The 22,077-nt window shown below is 45.7% G+C and overlaps 2 protein-coding genes across 2 annotated transcripts in view; one reads left to right on the top strand and one right to left on the bottom strand.

Moving 5' to 3' along the window:
• Positions 1 to 8,201, top strand: part of EPHA1 (EPH receptor A1) — a gene marked incomplete at both ends in the record, with an annotated part of 35,750 nt that extends 27,549 nt beyond the window's left edge. Inside the window, 10 exons of the mRNA XM_084279570.1 lie at positions 1,243 to 1,336; positions 3,226 to 3,281; positions 3,576 to 3,698; positions 3,799 to 3,984; positions 4,391 to 4,452; positions 4,835 to 5,044; positions 5,713 to 5,862; positions 6,579 to 6,772; positions 7,081 to 7,236; positions 8,123 to 8,201. Of these exons, the coding sequence (XP_084135696.1) occupies positions 1,243 to 1,336; positions 3,226 to 3,281; positions 3,576 to 3,698; positions 3,799 to 3,984; positions 4,391 to 4,452; positions 4,835 to 5,044; positions 5,713 to 5,862; positions 6,579 to 6,772; positions 7,081 to 7,236; positions 8,123 to 8,201 (1,310 nt within the window). The remainder of the gene's footprint in view (positions 1 to 1,242; positions 1,337 to 3,225; positions 3,282 to 3,575; positions 3,699 to 3,798; positions 3,985 to 4,390; positions 4,453 to 4,834; positions 5,045 to 5,712; positions 5,863 to 6,578; positions 6,773 to 7,080; positions 7,237 to 8,122) is intronic.
• Positions 8,202 to 13,349: 5,148 nt separating this feature from the next.
• ZYX (zyxin) lies at positions 13,350 to 21,507 on the bottom strand. The gene is made up of 9 exons (XM_084279164.1): positions 21,252 to 21,507; positions 18,236 to 18,420; positions 17,107 to 17,199; positions 16,319 to 16,825; positions 15,890 to 16,031; positions 15,636 to 15,805; positions 15,317 to 15,495; positions 14,926 to 15,046; positions 13,350 to 14,515 (listed from the first exon to the last, which is right to left on the bottom strand). The coding sequence occupies exons 1-9, from the start codon at positions 21,499 to 21,501 to the stop codon at positions 14,405 to 14,407; spliced, it is 1,758 nt and encodes a 585-aa protein (XP_084135290.1). The 5' UTR covers positions 21,502 to 21,507; the 3' UTR covers positions 13,350 to 14,404.
• Between the last annotated feature and the right edge of the window lie 570 nt (positions 21,508 to 22,077).

Below are 22,077 nucleotides of genomic sequence, written 5' to 3'. Positions count from 1 at the left end.
TTTTTAATCTGGATTTGAGAATTTAGGTTCCTTAATTTCCTGCAGAAGTGCTATGTTCCTAAAATCTTGTCCATTTTATTAATAAAATATATTATTTAATCTTCTAAATCTTGCAATCTTGATTTTAACAAAAAGGAACATTAGCTTTGCATCTTGATTTCTGCTTAACTAAGACAGTGATTTTAAATAAATTTTAGTGGTATGAGTCAGCATCAAATTGAGCAAGAATAACTAATGTAAATGAGGCTTAATGGATGCTGACCATTGGACTGGATATTAGGAAACACTTCCTGACACAGTTGTCTGTGTCACACAAGCTGTTCCTTGCTTTAAAATCTGGTAATTTATTGAAACAATTTCTTTAGGAATTTTCTTTCTTCTTGGGGTTTTCCTAAATCACTTCAGGGAAAATATATGGATGTGAAGACTTTTCATTAATGTATAAGTTTTTTAAATATTTTTTTAAGTTATGAGAAATAAGATTTGAAAATACATGCTACATGACCTCTGCTGGTGAAGTATTTCCTCTGATTAATTCAGATATACTGTATGGAAATGGATGGCTTTATCTTGGGAATCTAAATGGAAGAAGACAACCTGTGTTATGTGAAAACTATCTGAACATTATCCAATCACAAAATGAAACCACCTCATCCTTACTTTTGAGAAAGCAGGAATAGGATGCTAGACTGAAAGTTCATAAGTCAGCACTTGCTCATTTCAAAAGTCCTAAGCAAACAGTACCTTATGTTAAGGCAATTTGGCAAAGAACCAACCCCAGATATTGATGGAAGGGGAGAGGGAAAATAATTTCATAAACAAGTAAAGAATGAAATTAGACTGCTAGGGAAAATCATGTCTTTCCTGTGCTATAGTCTAAGTCAGCTACTGAGCAGGGAGAAGAGTCTGATCTGAAAGAGTAATTGGAGAGGAGTGGGGGGGAAGGAACATCTCTTCATTTTTGAAAGTGTCACGGAATATATGTGGGCAATCAGGCATAGAGATAAATCAACTCAACTGAAAGACCAGGATTGTAGATAAGAGTCAATCAGATATCCACCAGAAGGTGGTCCATGCACATGAATAAACAATTACAATTGGACTCAAATCTGGTGGCTCTGCTGCTTAGAAGACAAATGACTGGAGCTTACCTAATACCATTGGCTGGTAGGAGCTGATTGATACATTCCAGTCAAATAATTCTTAGTCTTTTAAATAAGGTCTTTGTCTCTGTTTATGCAGAAATGGGAGCTCTGTCTGGTGGAGTCATAGTCTCTATTATCTTCGGAATTCTACTGTTTTTGGGGCTTCTGGGACTTCTTATCTTTCGGCGAAAGTAAGTGTTGATTTTTGGTACTGATTAAGGTACATATGTAGGAATAGCTGAGCTATGGGAGCTTCAGAAAGGAAGGAAGGCCCTGATTTTGCACAGGATATTGGATAGGTAGACGTTGGGTAGGGAAGAAAGAGGAAGACCAGCATGCTGTGGCAAGATGGAATGAGTGTAAGCAATTTTGATTAGAATCATAGAATATCCTGAGTTGGAAGGGACCCATAAGGATCATCAAGTTCAACTCCTGGCTCCACACAGGGCCAGCCAAGTCAGAGCACGTGACTGAGAGCATCATCCAGACCCTTCTTGAACTTAGTCAAGCTCGCTGCTGTGACCACTTTCCTGGGCAGCCTGTGCCAGTGCCCAACCACCCTCTCAGTAAAGAACCCCGTCCTAATATCCAACCTAAACCTCCCCTGTCGCAGCTTCATGCCATTTCCTTGGGTTCTATCTCTGGTTGCCAAAGAGAGGAGATCAGCACCTGCCCCTTTGCTCCCCCTCATCAGGAAGCCATACACTGTGATGAGGTTTCCCCTCAGTCTCCTTTTCTCCAGGCTGAACAAATCAAGGGACATCAGTCTCTCCTCTTAAGACTTCAACTCCAGACCCTTCCCCATCCTCACTGTCCTCCTCTGGACCCTCTCCAATATTTTTGTGCCCCTCTTGTACTCAGTGCCCAAAACTTCACCCACTACTCGAGGTGAGGTTGCACCAGTGCAGCGTTGAGTGGGACAGTCACCTCCTTGGCCTAGCTGGCCGTGCCGTGCTTGATACACCCCAGGGTACCGTTGGCCCTCCTGGCTGCCTGGGCACACTGCTGGGTCATGTTTAACTCTCTGCTGACCAAGACCCCCAAATGCCTCTCAGCATGGCTGATCTCCAGTGTCTGATCCCCCAGTCTGTCTGTGCAGTCAGGGTTGCCCCTTCCCAGGTGCAGAATCCGTCACTCACCCTTGTTAAACTTCGTGCTGTTGATGACTGTCCAGCTCTCCAATCTGTCCAGGTCCCTCTGCAAGGCTTCACCACCCTCAATGGAGTCAACAGCTCCTCCCAGTTTGGTGTTGTCTGCAAATTTACTGAAGACACCTTCTAGTCCTGTGTCTAAGTAACTTATGAAAACGTTAAAAGGAACTGGCCCTAAAATGGAACCCTGGGGAACTCCACTAGTGATTGGTCACCAGCCAGATGTAACCCCATTTACTGTCACCTTTTGGGCCCAACCCTACATCTAGTTGCTCACCCAGCGCATTATGGTTTTGTCCAGCAAGATACTGTGAGACACAGTATCAAAAGCCTATCTGAAATAAAAAAAAAATTAGCAGGATTGAGGGGGTGATTGATGTGTCTGCAAGATAATGCTTGTACCATTAGACTGCTATAATGACATATGAATTAAGGTACCGTTATAGTAGAATTGCTTCTATAACCACTGATTGATTGTTGGCAATATATGTATCCAGTCATTTCAAACCATTTTCCATATACCATTTCTTTAGGGGTCCTCTAACCAGATACGAAATTCTACTTCCTTTCTAAATGTCTGTAAGGCTGCTGTTGGTTGGTTTTAAAAAGATGAAGCATTATACTGAAAGTGTACAGAAAACGTAAAATAAATAGAAATTAATCTGTAATTCATTAAGCGGAATGATAAGCAAAATTTCCTTACGTGGAAAGAAAGCTCTATTTCTAAATGTAAATGAAGCATCACATTTCCTGCTATCTGTACTCTACCAAGTCGGTGAAGTGTCTGGCTCTGCTTTGTGTTACCCTGAACTCGTGCTACCCTGAACTCTGTCCCTGACCAACTTAGGGCAGACACCCTGGAAGTCTTGCTTTTTTCTCTTTGCTGTCTACTGACCATTTTATTTTCATGACTGCTTCTTACATTCCAGGCAGGCTCGTCGGAGACAAGCGCGGCCAGATTACAATACTTCAGGCTTTGATCGAGGTGAGCTTCAAAGGGGTAGCAGAACCAGGGAGAAGCCTGGAATGAGTTATGAAGAATGAAGAAAAACAGTAGTTTTAGACTAGATACTAGTATTGATTTTCTGATGATGATTATTTTTCATTATGAGTTTTCCTCTTCCCATAGCAGCTCTAGTGTTAAATGTATGTTTGGTAAATTTGTTTACTGCCATTGTCAGAATCCTATGGATTCATCTCTGCTTATGTAGCTTTGCCCTACAAAGCTTATTCAAAGAATTGACAGATTAATTTGTTCTCTTGTTTCCCTTTACTGTAGAGAAGGTCTGGTTGAAGCCCTATGTAGACCTGCAACCATATGATGACCCCAGCAGAGGAGTACTGGAATTCACTAAGGAACTGGATGTCTCTTGTGTCACTATGGAGAATGTGATTGGAGAGGGTGAGCTTCTTGTCATTCTCTCCATCTTCCGTTTCCCCACAGTTATTTTGCTTACTGTTCCTGAGTTCATCTGTGACCTTGTGTCTCTGCTTGTCCCCAGGGGAGTTTGGGGAGGTCTATCGTGGGTCCCTTCGACTCCTAGGGAAAGAACGTGTTGTGGTTGCCATCAAGACCTTGAAGTCGACATACTCAGACTCACAGTGGTGGAACTTTCTGCGCGAGGCCACAATTATGGGGCAATTCAACCACCCGAACATTGTGCGTCTGGAAGGAGTTGTCACCAAAAGTAAGAGTGTGTGGGAAAGATTCCTGGAATGAGAGCAGAAAGTGGCATATTTCTCAGGCTGTTCTTAGGGTGATGCCAAAGAGGCTGTGCAGGGAGAAAACAGGCATTGTCATGTTAGCCTGTGGCAGGGAATGAGGAAGGGAGGGGAGGTATGGGTTTCCAATAGTCATGAAGCAGTGTCTTCTTGAGTTGGTGAGTGGATGAGAAGTTGACATAGTTTAAGGGCTGGTGTAGTTATGTGTGACACAAGGCAGGTCTAAAGAGAAGGGTCAGGCAGCAACACAAGTGGAGTGGGGATGTTGGCCAGGGATGGATATGGTTCTCTGTGTTGGGGCAACGTGGAGAGCATTGAAAGGCAAGAGTAGGAGGATTGAAAAACATCTGACACCTTCTTGTCTTCATCAAGGGAGGCCTATGATGATCATCACTGAGTATATGGAGAATGGCGCGCTGGATACCTTCCTAAGGGTAAGATACTCCAATCTGTAATAGGCTGAAACTTGGCTTTGACCTGGATTTAGGACCCTGAAAAAAGACTAAAAATAAGATCCAGACATCCACTTAGGTTCTCCTCACTAACTTTTATAGTCCCAGCAGTTGAAGCTTGCTGCCATCCAGTTTGCTCAGTGTCCAGAGTGCTGTCTGTGGTACTTTTAGTGCAGGTGCGTAATGATTATTCTGGAGACCACCACCAGGCCCCTGGTGAGAACCTGTTTGTTCCTTTGGGCTGCAGCATTGCCTTTTTGCTTGTTTTCCAATGCCCAGTTTTGTAAGTTAATAAGGCCAGTAACTAGAAACCAAGCAGATTCATGTCAGTTGACCAGGATCTTCTCTTACTTCTTCCATGCAGGAGAATGAGGAAAAATTAAGCCCTGTGCAGCTTGTGAGCATGCTGCAGGGAATAGCTTCTGGCATGACCTACCTTTCAGAACACAATTACGTGCATCGGGATCTGGCTGCTCGCAACATCCTGGTAACACGCAGTCTTCAATGCAAGGTGTCTGACTTCGGTCTCGCCCGAATACTGGAGAATGATGCAGAGGGAACCTATGAAACGAAGGTAATGCAAAAGCAATCTCTCAGTCTTCTAAATGAGCTATAGTCTCAGGGGGCTTTGGATTCTGCCGGGTAAGAATGGCAGAATTTCTTCACAATAGGGAACACCAGGCCAAGGGAAGATTTGGATGGAAAACCTTTGAGGGAAACTCATAGTAAAACTGCAAGTCACAGTGTGGATAGTTCAGAAGGTGGTACTTTCCTGTCTGGAGTCCATGTTGATTTTTTTTTTTTTTTGCTTAGGAGATTCAGAGGGATCGTGGTTTTGAAGCGAGAAGTAAAATAAGAGGTCTGATCTTTTGGGCTCAATTCATTAAATCTACCTTTGAATACAGCACAGTATGTGATCAGGGATTTGGACTACAAGCATCTATAGGTCTCATTGAAAGTTCCAGTGATTACAATGTCTGGTGTTGTTCGAAGTAAGGCTGTGACTGCTGTCAGGCTCTTACTCCCACAGCAGTAGTTTTGTGTAACACTCAACTGAACAGAGGGCTTAAGCTCATTGACTTTCCAAGAACATTTCTGTCCTCTTGAGAAATTTCCCCAGGAGTCGTTACATATCACTACATAACAAGCAGGACCCGTCTTTGTAAGCTCTTGCCTGAAAGCACTGGAGAAACAAAACTCAATAATACATGCTGGATACACTCTGTCTCTGCTCTTTCACAGGGTGGTAAGATTCCCATCCGATGGACAGCCCCAGAGGCTATTGCTCATCGGATTTTCACCTCAGCCAGTGATGTCTGGAGCTTTGGAATTGTTATGTGGGAAGTGCTGTCATTTGGTGACAAGCCATATGGGAACATGACCAATCAAGAGGTAACACACACTGAGCTCAAGTGCTCCTTTGAAAACATAAAGAAGCCATATAAGTCCAACTTTTGTAGATCTCTCTTAGCCTGCAGTCTTGACATTCTTTTGAACATGTAATGACTATGTCTTTGCTCCTGCTAAAAATCAATGCAACTGAGAGAAGTGCAGTAAGAATGTGGGACTCTGAACCATGTTCAGTGTCAACAGCAGTGAGCCAAATTAGAGACTGGTTAAATCAGCCATGGTGTTTGGGTCTGGAGATGTTCTCTGTTGGTTTCTTTCTCTTCTTCCTCTCAGTCTGGATTATTATGTCTGGCCTCCTAGTTTCAGCACATCTCTGAAGTTAGCACATGCTGTTGAAATTACTCCTCAGAGTCTGGTTCCCCTTTTCTCACCGTGCCTTTGACAGGATCATTTGGTTCTCATTTCTCATGAACACATGCCCTGAGTGGGATGCTATATGAGCATCCAATGCCAATGGCAAATATGGGCTAAGCTAGTAGAGGATCCAAAGTATGTGTATATGCCACTTCACTTTTTGACATCCTTTAGGTGTCCTTATCCTTTGCTGTGCTGTTCAAACAGGTGATCTGTATTCACATACCCTGCCCCCTGGCTGCACACTGCAAAATGGTGAATCTCCTCCTCCCAGCCCCACGGAGACCTCTGGCTCCTCTTTCACACTCTCTGCTCCTGGCCAGATTTCTCTATCCTCTTTGCAGGTGATGAAAAGCTTAGAGGATGGGTACCGTCTCCCCCCACCTGTGGACTGCCCATCTATCCTTTATGACCTCATGAAGAGTTGTTGGTCACATGATCGGATGAGGAGACCTCATTTTCAGGAAATCCGGGCACAGCTGCAGCATTTCATCTCAAGCCCCCAGCTCCTCCGGCCTGTTGCAGACTTTGATCCCCGGTAAGCAGGATGTCGCTGGAGGAGTGAAGGTTACCTGAGAAGGAGCTTTTCACCTCTTGGTCTCCAGCAGGGGAGGAGGTCGTGCTGGCAGTGGAGGCTGGCAAGGGGGACCTTGAGTGCTGTGTGCAAAGAAGACAGCAGACATCTCTCTCATGGTGACTGCGGGCATAGCCGCTGGCCCGGGCAGTCTGACCCTGCTGTGGAGAGAGCAAAGTTGACCTGGCCCTGATGGAGGGTGCTTGCCCTTTAGCTGCTATCTCATAGTTTAAGGTAGTTGCCTGGCTAATGAAAGTTTTATCTATCTTTAGGGTGACGCTCCGGCTCCCCAGCTGCAGCGGATCTGATGGGATCCCCTATCGATCCATCCCCGAGTGGCTGGAATCTATTCGCATGAAGCGCTACATATCCAACTTCCGCACTGCTGGCCTGGACACCATGGAGTCTATTCTGGAGCTCACTGCTGAGTAAGGGCAGGCTAAGCTCCCACCTGGCACCCTAGGCTATGCTACAGATAGCTGTGTCTGTCCCTGTGCTATCTGAACGGGCACTCATATTTACTTGGAAGGCTTCTCTCCCTACTCCAGTTAAATGGAAGTGGTCTGGCTTCTTGCCCTAAAACAGAAGAATCAGCTCAGAAGACTGGAAATCATTACAAAATGCAAGCTTAATTCCCTAACTGTCCATGCTTGAGGCTCTTCTGGGGGCCTGAGCTACTCACATCAGACACAAACAGCAAGGGGAAACAATAGATGGTAGACTGTTCTCTAGCCTGAACATCTACCCACCCTTGTAGGGCTTCTTTGTAAGATAATTTTCTTGCCTTGAACTCCGCAGGGGCTAGTGATCCCTCCTCCGCCCTCCTCCCCCCCAACATCAGCCTGACACTGTTCTATCATAGAGCAAAGTCCTTCTGTGCTCCTTGGAAGCATTTGGGTCAGATGATTTCCCAGCACAGCCATGTTCACTTGCAAGATCAGGGATGTATAGCCAGCTCCAGCCAGGGCAGTTGCATAAAACAAATAAGCAGGTACAGTGCAGGGACAGACCTGCTATAGGATTGAGATATGAGATACCGAGATATCACGAGCTGATATGGACACAGTCCTGATTTAATGGGAGCACAGGCCTAGTCATGAAGTGGAAGAAGCCAATTGAGTAGGTTAGCAGAGGTAGCCAGAGAAGGGGGAGGGCATCTTGAAGTTTCTTCTCTCTAGAGAAGAGGTAGGTATTTTAGGAGGCACTCGGGGAAAGCAAGCTTTCTGAACTTAGGCTTGGCAACTCTTTCTTCTCTTACCCATAGCCCAGTACCCAGCAATTAATTTATTTTCCTTTCTTTTCCCATTCATTCAGGGACTTGAAACAGATGGGAGTGTCACTTCCAGGTCACCAGAAGAGGATCCTGTGTAGCATCCAAGGCTTTAAGGAGTGATCTCTTGGCACTCTCTTAAACTTGCTAAATTTTCATTCTTTCCAGATATCACTTGGAATCATTCCTATGGCAATTGCTTCCAAATGAGTGACTGGGACAAGCAAAGCAAAACAGTTAAAACTGGAAAGGCTCATGAGCCAATACCACCTGCTCTCATTTCTGTTCCCCCCCTTGCTTTGGCTCTACAGAAGCCATCAATATGCTCCTGAGCACTGGTCTTAGAAACTGTTCTTGACCCTGTTTTCTGTAGTTTGTTCTGTGCATCACTAAGTAATCCCTGTAGTCTACATACTGGAATTTCAGATGCTCAGTATATCACATGGAAACATAAGTGGGTTGAGGTCAGTAGATAATGTTTTAAGATTGGAGATGAGGCTTCAGATAGACTGGGACATTCAGGGAACACAGTTGAGGACACAGACATGTACAGATCAGGCCCATTCACTCCCTGATGTACATCCCTTCTCACTTCAGCAGCTGTCTGTCTTCCTTATTTTACAACATGAACAAACTATTCATTCTTTCAGAAGGCTGCTGATAAGGGATATATTTTTAAATTCAGTTATTCTTGCTTTAAACGCCAACTCATGGTGTACTTCTTTCTCTGGAGGAGATGTTGGGAATAGCAGCACACCCTGCTGTAACTTGTGTGATCAAGTAACTTCAGCATGTTGCTGGTTTTGCATATGCACACTTCAGCAAGGAGCTTTATATCTCCAACCTGCTTAATGTCTTTCCTTGTGCCATGGAGAGAAAAAAACCTTTAGGTATCCATTTTTCCCTGGCCCTTTTAAAAAGAGAATAGTCTTGTTTGGCTGGATAAAGTATTTGTAATGGAAAAAATGTGTAGATGGTCTGTCTTATTCCTTCTCTGTGGAGGAAATGTTATTATTTATAAGAACTCAAGACAGTTATAGACTGTAAATAATATTTTGTAAATAAAGCTGTGGCAGAGCAGGCTGTGTTGGGAGTTCTTTGGCCTATTTCAAGTATGAGTGGGAGTTTTACTTTAGCATATATGAGTTCCATCAGGGTCCTTACATCCATGTTTAGCTGTTTCAGCAAATGTTTTTGTCCATTTAGCTGCAGATTTAATACGGAAATGCAGTTGCATTCAGATGAAAGAATACAAATGTAGCTGATGACCAGACTTTTTTCTCTAAACCCAGTTACAGCAGCATCCATCACTTAGCCAAGTTTAACTTTTTACAGCTTATGTGTTTATTCCTAACCCATGAAAAGTAGAAACTACTGCTGTAGTTGGTGATCTACATGAGCAGTACTTCCTTCTCCTGCAGAATAGACTGCCCAGAGGGAAAAAGGAAAACAAACCTCATACAATATAAAAACACCAACAACCCAGTCCCAACTCACTGATGTTCCTAAGACTACCTGAGTAGTCACCTCAAGATTTATTTTTGAATGCTTGACCTAAGTCCAGGTTGATGAAAAAGGTGAGTACTAACCCTTTAGCAATCAGTTACTTGCTATAGCTAGCTATCAGCTGAGGAATAGCCCCGTGCACCTGCTGGAAAGCAGCTTGGCAGGAAAGGAGTTGCAGGTCATACTGAACAGCAAGTTGTATTTGAGACACTGTGGTGGTTAAGCCCTGGCTGGAGGCCAGATGCCCACCAAAGTCAGTCTGTTACTCCCCTTCTTAGTTGGGCAGTGGAGAAAATACATATTAAGAGGCTCGGGAGTCAAAATAAAGACAGGGAGAGATCATCCTGTCAGCAATAACATGGGCAAAACAGACTCAACACAAAGTGAAGGAAAGAAAACTACCTAATTTATTGCACTACACTACAAAGAACAGTGAAACTGGAGTTGGGAGCACGACCAGATCTTAAAACAAACGCGACCAGATCTTAAAACAAACGCAACCAGATCTTAAACACTTTCCCCCCACCACTCCCTTCTAAGCAGACTTTAGTTAGGATTGTGCTCCCTTCTCCCCCCCCCCCCCCCCGTTCACAGTACGGGGTGGGGGGGGGCAGAGACTTGGAAAATGGGGTTCTCAGTAGCACCTTCCCCCCACCCCTCCATTCTAAGCAGACTTCAGTCATGATTTCACTCCCTTCTTCCCCCGATCGCAGCACAGGGGGGCAGGGACTGAGAAATGGGGGCTTCGGTCAGTCCCTTGCAAGTTGGTTTCCTTCTCGGCTGCGGCGGGGTGGGGGGGGGGAAGGGGCGGGGACATTCATTCCACACCCTCCCCCCTGCTGCACCATGGAGTCCCACCCCCAGCAGCCAGTCCTCCACAAACTTCTCCAACATGAGGCTTTTCCCACAGGGCTTTATCTCTTCATCAGCTGCCCCGCTGTGCATCGCTGCTATGGCAGGCAGTAGTAAATCACAGTGTCTCTCAGTCCCAGTCCTCCACAGGATTCCAAGCCTACCCCAGGAAACCTGTTCTGATGCAAAACTCTCATCTCTGTGTCTCTGATTCTCCCCCTGGCTGCAAGTGCTGGCCGGGGCTTGTTCCAACGTAGGGTCACAGCACCTTCTCTATGTCTCCACCTGCTCCATCCAGCGTGGAGCCCCTCCACGGGCTGCAGGTGGGGTCGTGGCCTTTTCCATGGGTTTCTCCACGGGCTGCAGGGGCATCTTTGTCTCCGGCACCTGGGCTGCCTCCTCCCCAGCCCTTCCCAACCTTGGTGTCTGCACAGCTCGTTACATCTTCTCACTCCCTTCTCCAGTGGCAAAATACAGCTGCTTCCAGGTTTTTTTCTCCCACATGTGATTCTCAGAGGTGCTATGACTTTGAGGCTGGCAGAAAACTGTAACTGCTGCTTACAAAAACTGTCTCAGCAGCACAGCCTCGCAAAACTGCAACAGTCATGTGCCCAGGTATCAGAGGAGACAAAAGCTATCTGGGCTGCACTAGTAAATGCATCATCACCAATAGCTGGAGGGAGGCAATTCTTCCTCTCTATCTAGCACAGGTCAGACATCTGGAGTGTTGTGTCCAGTTTGGGATAGCTGGGACTGTTCAGCATCAGGATGAGGTGTGGGTGGCTCTTACCATTGCATGAGCGTCAAAAAGGAACCAGACCCTTGTCAGTGGTATCCAGTGGAAGAGGAAGCACTGAGAACATCAAAATACAGTAAGTTCCATTTGAAGGTAAGAAAAAATTTACTGTGAGAGTTGTTAAATACTGGAACAGGTTATGCAGGGAGGTTGTGGTGTTCTTATTCTTGGAGGTATTAAAAAAAAAAAATGATGATGTACGGTCCTGAGCAACCTGCTCTGGTTGACCCTGCTCTGAGCAGGGAGGTCCCTTCTAACTTGCTGGGAGCTGTTGACTCAGCTGGCCTGATGGAAAAGAGGCTGCTCAGTTCCCTGTCTTCAGGTACAGCCAACAGCAAGCCTGGGCATGTATTCCTAATAGGCACTCATGCACACAAAATACACATGTATAATATGTGTATGTATATATATGCACACACGCTCTGTATGACTGGCCTGAGGCAGAAAACACAAGCAGTCATGCAAGCACAGCACAAGCAGCTCGATCCTATTCCATATTCTGGCTGATCAGGATGAACCTGTTAGAAGGAAATATATATATATACACACACACACACACACACACACACACACACTGTGGATTCCTCTAGCACCTAAGACCAGCTAACAGACACACAGTCAACTACAGTGATTAGCCTTAGACATTGGGTCTACCCAGCACCTGGCCCCAGGATTCCTTGGTCTCCCAATCACCTCATGCACAGGTCTCTGATCAAGTCTTACTAGTAGCTGACTTCCAGATTTCAGAGTAACTGGCCTGGACCTCCTGGGAACTCTAGCAGATGACTGAGTGGTCTTTCCAGCATTTGGCCAGACCCTCAGCGATGTCAACTCATGGCTCTCAACTATCTTACCCTACTTGCTCACCAGTTACTCTGATTTGATCTTTGCTAGTGATTACACAGATATACGCACACCCACCCCCATAATGTATTCCAATCAAGTATTTCCAGTTCCTGATAACTTAGATCTTCTCATGCACTGAACAAATTCCTGTGACACAGGAAAAAAAATAATTAAAAAACATCCCCCTCCCCCCCCCCCCAAAAAAAAACCCCAACCACCACCACCCCACAAAAATAGGGAAGTGTTTAGTAATAAGACAGGACAGACTGCACTGACAACATGTGAGATGGTCAAACAAGCAAACAGCATACATGCAGCCAGCTGTTTCCACACTCACATTTTCATATGCTGCTTCCTCTTCTTGCTCACTTCCCCTTTTCCTGCCTTCAATCCTACCACTAAACATCCCATAAAAAGTGCTGTTAACAGTCCCCACATGCTATTCTGTACCTTACTACCCTCAGAGGTGCTAACCTCCCCTTCATCTGCAAGATACCCCAGATAACCTTTCCCATTGATATTGTTGGACTGGCTTCATATCCAAACACCAGGGCTACAGCCCCTGCTCTGGGAGAACCTGGTTTCAGAGTGCTTGTCTCCCTTGTCGTTTCTTTCCTCTGTGCTCCTTGGTGTTTGTGAGCATGAGCTTTTAATCACGTATCTAGAAACAACCACTCAAAACAATGCCAAAAACCCAGCAAGAAGTCAGATAAGAAAAAGAAAGCAAAGGTACAATTTGTTTGCTCTTTTCTCATCATAGTATTTACTGGATCAATTTGCATGGAGTCATTAAAGATTCCCCAAAACTGGCAAGAGAACAAGAGTAGCTTTCACATCTTTGAAGTGTGGAAGCACTGATACCAGAGAAGTTTCACTTACAGTGACCAAGACAGTATCATGCTTAAAACTATAAACAAGAAGCCCAAACACTTTCCAAGTAGCAATAAAAGCAAAACAAGCAGATCACCCACTTCATTCCAGTCTGATGCTAACAGATTATAACAACTCACCTCCCACTGACACATCATGCAGACTACAATCTTGCTGTACTGAAATGCAGTCTTACACTGCTTTAAATAACAGCTAGTCTTTAGGCACAGAAAAGTAGGAAACTAAACAGTTTGAAAAGGAGACCCAGAAGTGAAAAGAGAGTGAAGGGCTGTTTTCAGACTTCTCAGCTCTGGTAGGTAGGTGGAACAGCAATCACACATTCTCTACTGCCCAAGACAACAGTTTTCATGGTAGTTGAACAAATAGAGCAGACACGTTAATGGGAAAAACCTCCACATTTTATTGACTGCATACAGTGGTTGGACAGGGTAATTATTCAAAAGGCTTGTTCAGTTTGAGAGTTTCCAGTCCAGGAAATGGGGCTCAATGCAGTAACACTCAGAGCCAAACAGTACATTGCAATTACACTACAGCTTCCACATACAACAGTGAAAGAACCCCTGCTGGAATGGGGAGATGTTCCTTGGTTTGCTGAATCCCCATCCATGCACTGAGACACCTCCTCACCATGCACTGCCTGTCATTTGTAAACGTGCATTCTTTGGACTTCTTTGATACTGCGGTGCCCAGCCTGGCTGTCCAGAAATCATACTGGGAAACTATTCATTTGGGGGAGGAAAATATACTTAAAAAAAGTTTCCAAGCTCAGGAACAGGGAAGGATTCCAACCATCAACAGTTTAATCTGGTTAAGGAAAAAAAAAAAAAAGCAACAAGACAGCCAGTAAAACCCATTAGAGACAGAAAGGCTTAGTAGGTTAGGTTTTTTGCAGCAATGACAACAGAAATTCCCAATACTCCACACTCTAACCCTGGTGTGAGAGAGGAGGCATGGGAAGACATCCTGATAACAAGGCGGCACATGAAAAAAAAACCAAAACAACAAACACAAAACTCAAAGACAGAAGTGGTGCCAAGATGGAGGTTCCACCTTCTAAGGTCAAGTCCTTGTTTCCTGGTTCAGTGGAACAGGAGAATGCTCAGTCCCCCCCCAGTACCTGCCACCAGGTCGTTCTTGCTACTTCCACCAGATGGTGGTGGAGGTCTAGTCTTTCTCCTCCAGTCTTGAGAGCCGCGATTGTGCATTCAGCTTGATCACAACCCCCAGCTAGGAAGCAGCAACAGGAGAGGAGGTCCTTTCTTAGTGGCTGTGCAGAGTGAAATCTAGGAGTGGCAAATACTACGTGAATTAAGAACTGCGCTGGCATAGTCTTCATTGGTAGAATCTGCCTTGTCAAGCAGAGAGATAGGACAATAGTGGGGAGGGGAAAAGTATTGAGTGCAGGGGTTTCAAGGGTATGGCCACTCCAAGCTCCTCAGCGTGCTGTTTTGGCATGAATGGTGTGACATTTGATACACAGCACGTGCCCATCCAGTGGGAAGCACCCATTCTCATCTGCTTCAATGGACAAGGGTTTCCCACAGTCCTAAACAGGGAAAAAAAATAGAAAGGGAGCTCAACGATGGCCCACACCATGGTAAATGCATTCAAGGATGTAAGAAATGTCCCACCAGCTCAGTATAATGTCTCATCCCACTGCTCCTTCTCTGATGGTGCTGATGAGACATGGTATTTTAAGGGATAAGCAAGCCCCCTTCTGTGATCCCAGCATGTTCCCTGAGTATACCTAACTGCTGTGTTAGGGATCCTAGAGACTACAACCCTACACAGTCCTTGTTCACAGACCTGTGGATATCTCTTCTCCTGAATCTGCTTCAAAAATGCTCCAGATTCATTCAAGGAAAATTTACTGTTTGGTCAGAATAGACAACAAAGGAGCCCAGTTTCTGGCGATGGGCGTGGAAGAGCTGGAAGGGGTGGGGCCACCAGGCTTACCTCACACTTATAACACTTCATGTGGAAATTTTTCTCCAGTGCAACCACACGCACTGTCTCATCCTTCCCTGGCTCTGGCATGATAGGCTCACTACAGACAGAGCAGCGTGGAGCATACTTCCTGCAACACACAAAACCAGGGAGGAGACCGTGACCCACCACAGTCACATTCAGTGCAAGCTTCTCATTGCTTTACAGCAGAGGAATAATAAATCACTAAGAACTTTTGCTGTGAAAAGATCTTCATTGCTGCAAGGTGCATTGCTGACTGATTTTTAACTTCACATCCACAAATCACATGGGCAATCCAACCCCACACTGCAGCAAAACTAAACAGTTGTGAGGGAATCTGCCCTCTTTCAGACACCACACGCACATATTCTCTGCATACCTATGGTAGTCATCCACACAGTGAGGCTGGTTGGCCTGGTCCACAATAAAAGAGGCCCCCTCAAGAGGGGTATGGCACATCACGCAGGTGAAGCACTGGGGATGGTATGAGTTACCAGTGGCCTTCAGCATCCGGTCTGTGATGGTCTGTTTGCAGACACTGCACTTTTCCAAGGTCCCCTGAGCCCAAAGGAAACAAGTAAGATATGTTAATCCAATCCCCCACCCCTGGGAGGCTACAGAACAGATAGGCAAGGTGGAAGAAGGGAAAGCAAGAGAACCACCACAGCAAGCTCAGCTGTTTCATCCTAGTGACTCACAGCATAGCAATCCTCACAGAAGGGCTTCTCATCCACATTGTAGAACTGCTGCCCCTGCAGCTGCTTCTCACATTTGAAGCAGGTGAAGCATTCCACATGGAAGAGGCAGTCCAGGGCTCTCACAGCTGGCTGGGTTCGTGATAGGGGCTTTCGGCAGAAGCCACAGAGCTCTGTTAATGGAAGAACAAAAGGATTAGGAGAGATGAAAACTCACCACAGTCTTCATCCTACTGCTGACCACTGAGGAAACACACCAGAAGTAGCAGCCTCTGTTGCAGGCAGATGCTCCATATCCTTCATTAGTTTCTGTGTCAACTTCTCCAGCTCTTCTACCTCCTTCATGGTCAGACAGGAATTTCCCCTAGGTGGATCTGCACTGGAGCCTGTGGGTCTATGCTGCAGGAAGATGAAACATTCAATCCCAAAAGACACATGTAGGCACACTCCTTCCCACCCTGTCCCTAATAAACCTACTTCTGCCTCTCTCGAGAACAATCTGCCTGCACTGCGCTTGCTTCTTTCCACCTTTACATGGACAACTATCACTCTCCACCACTGCCTCTCATTCCATCTCTTTCGGATGGGTAAGACCTACACCTGTCCCCCTCCACTCCCATCTTCCAACTCTGCTCACAGTGACCCTGCATCTGTCCAAAGACTGTTCCCATGGTTCTATTCCTTACGGTGTCTTTTGCAGCAGCCAGTTGTTCAGTGGGACGTGGTTTCTCCTGCACTTGGGGTCTTTCCTTCTGCTGGGCATAGGTGAAATTGGGAGGCTGTGGCTGAGAGGAGGAACCTGAAGGTGAAGGGCTTGTGAACTGAGTCTGAAGAGAGGTAGGATATCTTACAGAGTTTGAGTGAGCCATTGGAACACTGGCACCTGATTGGGGCCCAGATTTAGGAGAGCCAACAACACAGGGTGGGGATAATTTAGGGGTAGGCTGAGCAGGAGAAAGAGAAGGAGGTGAAGGGACAGGTGCTAGGGGCTCCTTGTGTTGCTGTGCGGCTGCCCATGGGACTGGGGTGGGTGTCAAATCCACTCCAGAAGGCTTGAAAGGTAAGCTTCCACTTGGCTTTGGAGTGAACTTGGAAGGAAAGCAATGAGGAGTATCTCTGGGTGCAGATGGTATTTCCACTGGGGCTTTGGGGGCTGATGGTTTCTTCAGTGAATCTGTGCATCCTGGAGATGACTGTGAAGTGAAGCAGCAGAGAGAAACAGGCTGTTATCAGCAAGGGAAGATAAAATATGCTGTGTATAACAGTAAATCAGCAGTTATCTCAGATCCACAATACTAAGAGTTCCCACAGTTACATATTTAGCAGTGCTGACAAGTTGCTTGCTGATCCTTCATGCACACTTTCTCCCTGTGGTTTATGCAGATGTTTTAGTCTTTAGTAGCACCGTTCTCACTACCTCTGTCCAGCAAACCTGTCATCTCTCCTTCTACCTGTGACTTTCTGGACTGCTCACCCGGGATTTGAAGGGATCATTCTTCTCCATGTCATCCAACATTACGGACAGTGAGTCAATCTCACGATCAATGCTGCTCATCTTGCCACGTACCTATACCACCATCCATGAGGAAAGAGGGAGCAGAGCATGTTACAGGAACCACCAGAGAACTGGGTGTATTCCCCAAAATAGCAGATTAAAACACTCTGGACTATGTGGTACACATCTGCTCCTTGCTTTGAGTGGGCAGCAAGTTGGTGACGATGAACAGAGCACAGTCTCCATGGTCTACAAACAGTGGGAAAATGCACAGCCCCAAGAAACCCACAGATTCAGGGGAGAAAAGACATCTGGAGGTCTCTAGTCCAACACCATGCTCACAGCAGGGCTAACTCCCAAGGCAGATCAGGTAGCTCAGGGCCTTGTCCAGGTGGCTTCTGAACATCCAAGGATGCAAATTACCCCAGCCTCTCTGGGCACACATGCCAGTATTGAGCCACTCTTGGAGGGGAACAGGTTTTTCTTCTGTCCAACAGGAACTTCCCTTGCTGCAACTTGCATCCATTGTTGCTTGTTCTCTTGCTATGCCCCAGTAAGAAGAATCTTCTCTCCAGCACTCCTTTAGGTATTACAGACTGCTGTTAAGATCCCTGCCTTGGCCTCCTCTTCTGCAGGCTGAACAAACCCAGCTCTCACACCACATGCTCCAACCCCCAGTGATCACTATGACCCTTTGCTGGATTGCAGCTAGTTCAGTATTCCTCTGGAGTTACTGCACTGGGAAGCCCAACTGGAAACAGTCCTCCAAGGTGCAGCCTCACTAGCACTGAAGAGAGAAAAATCACTGCCCTCATCCTGCTGGCTACACTCTCACCAACGCAGTCCAGCATATGGTTGGCTTTTATTGCCACAAGGGTGCATTGCCAGATCACATTCAACTTGCTGTTCACCAGGAACCTCAGGTCCTTCATCTACAGAGCTGCAGCCCAACCAGTTCACCCTAACCTATCCTGGTCCACAGAGTGGAGGAGCATTTTCTCCTTTCTGACATCTCAGGGCTTCCTGCTACTGAGTTCAGGGAATAGGAAGCAGCTGTCCCAACTCCCAGAGCAACACAAGAAACCATACTTCCCTTGACATCACTCACCTGTGGGGCAGGTACCTTGCTCACAGGCCCTTCATCAAACATCAGTGGAGGAGGAGGAGAAGGAAAAACTTCTTCTGGGGCTGGTGGAAAAGGCTCTTCAAAAGGTGGTGGGGGTGGAGGAAAAGCACAGTTTGAGGAGAAACTTACCTCCTCTCCAGGTGGGGGAGGAGGTGGCAGTGGCAGGTCTGTGGGAAAGAACAAGAATAAAAGCAAGTTTGGATTGTTTCTTACTCTTAACCAGTACAAACTCCAGGAGTGGTCCTGGAGTTACAACAGCAAGCAGTTCCTCAGTACTGAGGGGGCCCCGGCACCAGTTGAGGACAACTGAAAGCCACAGGCTGACCTTCCCTTCTCCAAAGCTCTTTGCCATCATGTAAACTTTGCTCTGTAGCTACTGCAATTAGTAATTGGGAACAGTTAGTGTGTAACTGGGAAATACATCTTACTATGACCTTTCCCATTTCTCCTCTCATTTTTGGTACCTAGCATGTGTTCCTCTGGCAAGGAACTGGCTCAGATTGTGTAATAGAGAGCAGCATTTGAAGCAAAGTCAGTGGACAACCCAGGACCCTGAAGAGGCTGCATTATTACATGAAAATAAACCAGCATCTCACAGCTGGCTGGTAACCACTACAAGAAACAGTTGGGAGGAAGTAAAGGAGGAGGCAAGTCAGATAAACTACCTCCTATGGATATGAGGAATCTTAGAAACTGCTTTATTTTTCTGAGAGATGAAAACAGCTTTCCTTTTGGAGACTGAAAGTCCCCATACCTCATACAGGACATGAGAAATCCTCCAGAACCCTTTTAAGCAGGCTGAAAAGAATCAGGAGTGCTTCAGTCTCCTGCAATAAAAAAGCATTGCTTCCACCTATTCATATTTGCTAAAGATGTGGAACAGACAAACAGAAACATTTTATACTAAAACATGGTCAAATGTAAATGCTCTTCCCTTCACCATGCATGAGAGAAGTTGTCCTCTTATCCAAGCAGCAAAGAACTATGAAGAAAAGGGAGGTATAACTTCTACATCCCTTCTTCTGAACACCCACCTCTCTTCCTAGCTAGCCCCATCCAGCAGCAAACTGCTTCTCTCACTCCTGCTACTCCATGTGCAACTTCTAACAGCAGTAATCACATTGTCTCCTCTTATATCCAGCTGTTGTTGACAGTCTTTATTAGGACTTCTCATCTGTAACCTAACGGAGACAATACTGTCCTTTCAGAAAATTAAAGCCAAGAATCTTTTTAACCAGCAGAATGCATGAATTTCACTGTATGCAGCACCTCTTCCAAGTGTTCTTATGCCACCAAAATTCTGCTGGGGGTGGGGGGTGCATTTTTTCAGGAGGCTGGTATTTTTCCATTAAAATTACAGTTTGGGATCAAACGTATACAACCTTGCCTTTTGGTTTACTGAAATGACAAAGAATATTGCAGAAATGGAGCCCTGATCATTCAGGTTCATTGTTTCAGATGCACTAAAAGCCTGTTTTATGAATTATTCATAAAAATTCTCTGCAAAGTTACTGTACTAGATTTATAGAATGATCAATACTAAATATAACATTCCTACAGCAATATTACCTTAGCCCTCTCATCATTAAGACAATTGATATGGTTTTATGTTATGCTACTGTTTGGGGAGCACGTGAGAAAGGGAGAGAAGGACTGAAGAGATGAAATAGAGGATGATCAAGTCAGATGCATTTCTCTCATGACTGAGCTTTGTAGTTTATCTGTACTTCAGATATCTTGCTGGCAACCCTCACCCGGGGTTCTTTTGCAAACCTCTCTGCCACGTTAGTTCCTCTATAATAAGCTTTATCAATCTGCTTTTGTAATTCAGGTAGTAGATTTACATCAGTCTGAGACCTTCTGACAGACACATCTCTCTGCTATCCCAACTATAGCAGAAAACCATAAAGCCTAAGGTGGGACCCTGGATTACAGACACAAAGATTCCAGCCAACAACATATGAGAAAAAAAGTCACCAGAGTTAGCCAGTACAATTCTGGGAGACAGAAGCACTAACACACTGAGGCCCTTGTGACTTGAGAAATGGCAAAAATGGCTAATTTGTTTCCTCTGAGCACAGTACCAGCCCTTCCTACCATCAGGTCAGCTGCTCACTAACTTAGCATGCTAGCCTAGACAACAGCAGTATTGCACAATCTATGCTAGACAGTGAAAGAAATTTAAAATAGAAGTTAGCTTTATCTGAACATGCATGCCCCAACTGAGAGCATGCTGATTTAGGGTAATATGCATCACTGAGCATTATCAACAGGTCTCTAGGAAAGTTTCTGGTGGCCCCATACTGATCAATTCCACCTAGGGAACCACACAACCAGGAACCTTCTGCTTCTTAGAGGACACCAATCAACCAACAAAAAAACCACCGAAGACAGACAGACAATACAGCAAGAAGTAATTTCATACAGAAAAACACATCCAGCCCAAGACAGTAAGAAAAAGCCATACAAATTCTAAGTTTCACTTCCTGTTTGTAATAGCTTCCACCATTTTCCATGTAATTATTTCTTCCACCCCATCTCCAGTAGCAAAGACTGCAATTACACACCCCATGAGAAGACTCTCTATAGTCAGAGACAACAAACTTGAGACAAGAGCAGTCAATAAGAGGAGCATGATTCAATACCATGGTCAGGGTCAACTTACCTGCAACATATTTACTCTCCAACATACTGGCCAGAAAACAACTGCAGTTACACAATTATGTACCCGAGGAATACTATGAAAAATCCATTGCATTCCTCCAGCATCAGTGCAACGCATGATTGCCTTCCTGCTTCCTTTCCTAATTGAGATACTATGTACTTTGAGATCCCTTTGGAATTGTTTCATCTCATTCTGGTACCTGTCAGCTTCTACAGCAAGAGTCATCTGGCACAGCTGTTATGCCCCTATTCTCATGTTTAGCCCAGTTACCAACCTCATACCCTGTGAATTTAGACACTCATATTCACACCTACCATGCCAGCCCCCACCTACCTTCTACCAGCAGGGACACGGACGCTGATGGAATCTCTCCCACTTTCCCTATCTGAGCTCGCTGGGCACCAGCTCCAGGAGGTGGGGCCGGTGACGAGTCTGAAGCACCCCCAGCCTTGAAGGGGTTCACCTTGGGTTTAGGGGCAACCACAGGTGCAAACTTCTTCTGGGGATTGTAGAAAGAAGGGGTAGAAATGTTGATACTGACTGTTGTCGTCATGCGGGTCCCCGGGGCACCTGGGGAGGCCATCTTTTCGGCACCTGGGAGAAAAGAGGGAAGAAGCCTGTATCAAGTCAGACTTGGTCTAGAAGGGAAGCTAACAAAGAACACGTGAAACACAGGGATGCATGAGTTTAAGTCTGGCCAGAGGCTGAGGTGCCCAAGCAGAGCACAGAGCACTTTCCGAATCATCACAGGAAAAAGGAGGAACAGAGTCTGCAGGCTGTTGAAACAGAGCCAGCATGCTTCACCATTTAAACTCTGTATGGCACTAATGGCCACTGAGAAACCCAAGCTCCTTGCTTGCACAAGAACCCTGCATGCACACACACACACACACACATCAGAGCAGACAGCAGCAGGCCACCAGAACAAGCATTATCTGCTGTGCACACTGAACCCCACACACCCTGAAGGGGTGACCCCAGACACAAATCTCCCAAAACTGGAATTTGCATTTCCTCTCCCCCACTTACCTGACAATGCCAGCTGGTTCCTCTGGACCTCAGCCTATGACAGCCCTAGTAAGGACCCCTTTCAATCCCCCAATCCTGGTGCACCCCCTGCATCTTCCATCCTTCACCTCCAGACCCCTGCCTGCCAAAG

This window comes from Gallinula chloropus (genome assembly GCF_964237585.1).
Source record: "Gallinula chloropus genome assembly, chromosome: 1".
Lineage (NCBI taxonomy): Eukaryota > Metazoa > Chordata > Aves > Gruiformes > Rallidae > Gallinula > Gallinula chloropus.
Note: the sequence above shows the minus strand (reverse complement) of the source record. Positions and strands in the feature narration are given on the sequence as shown.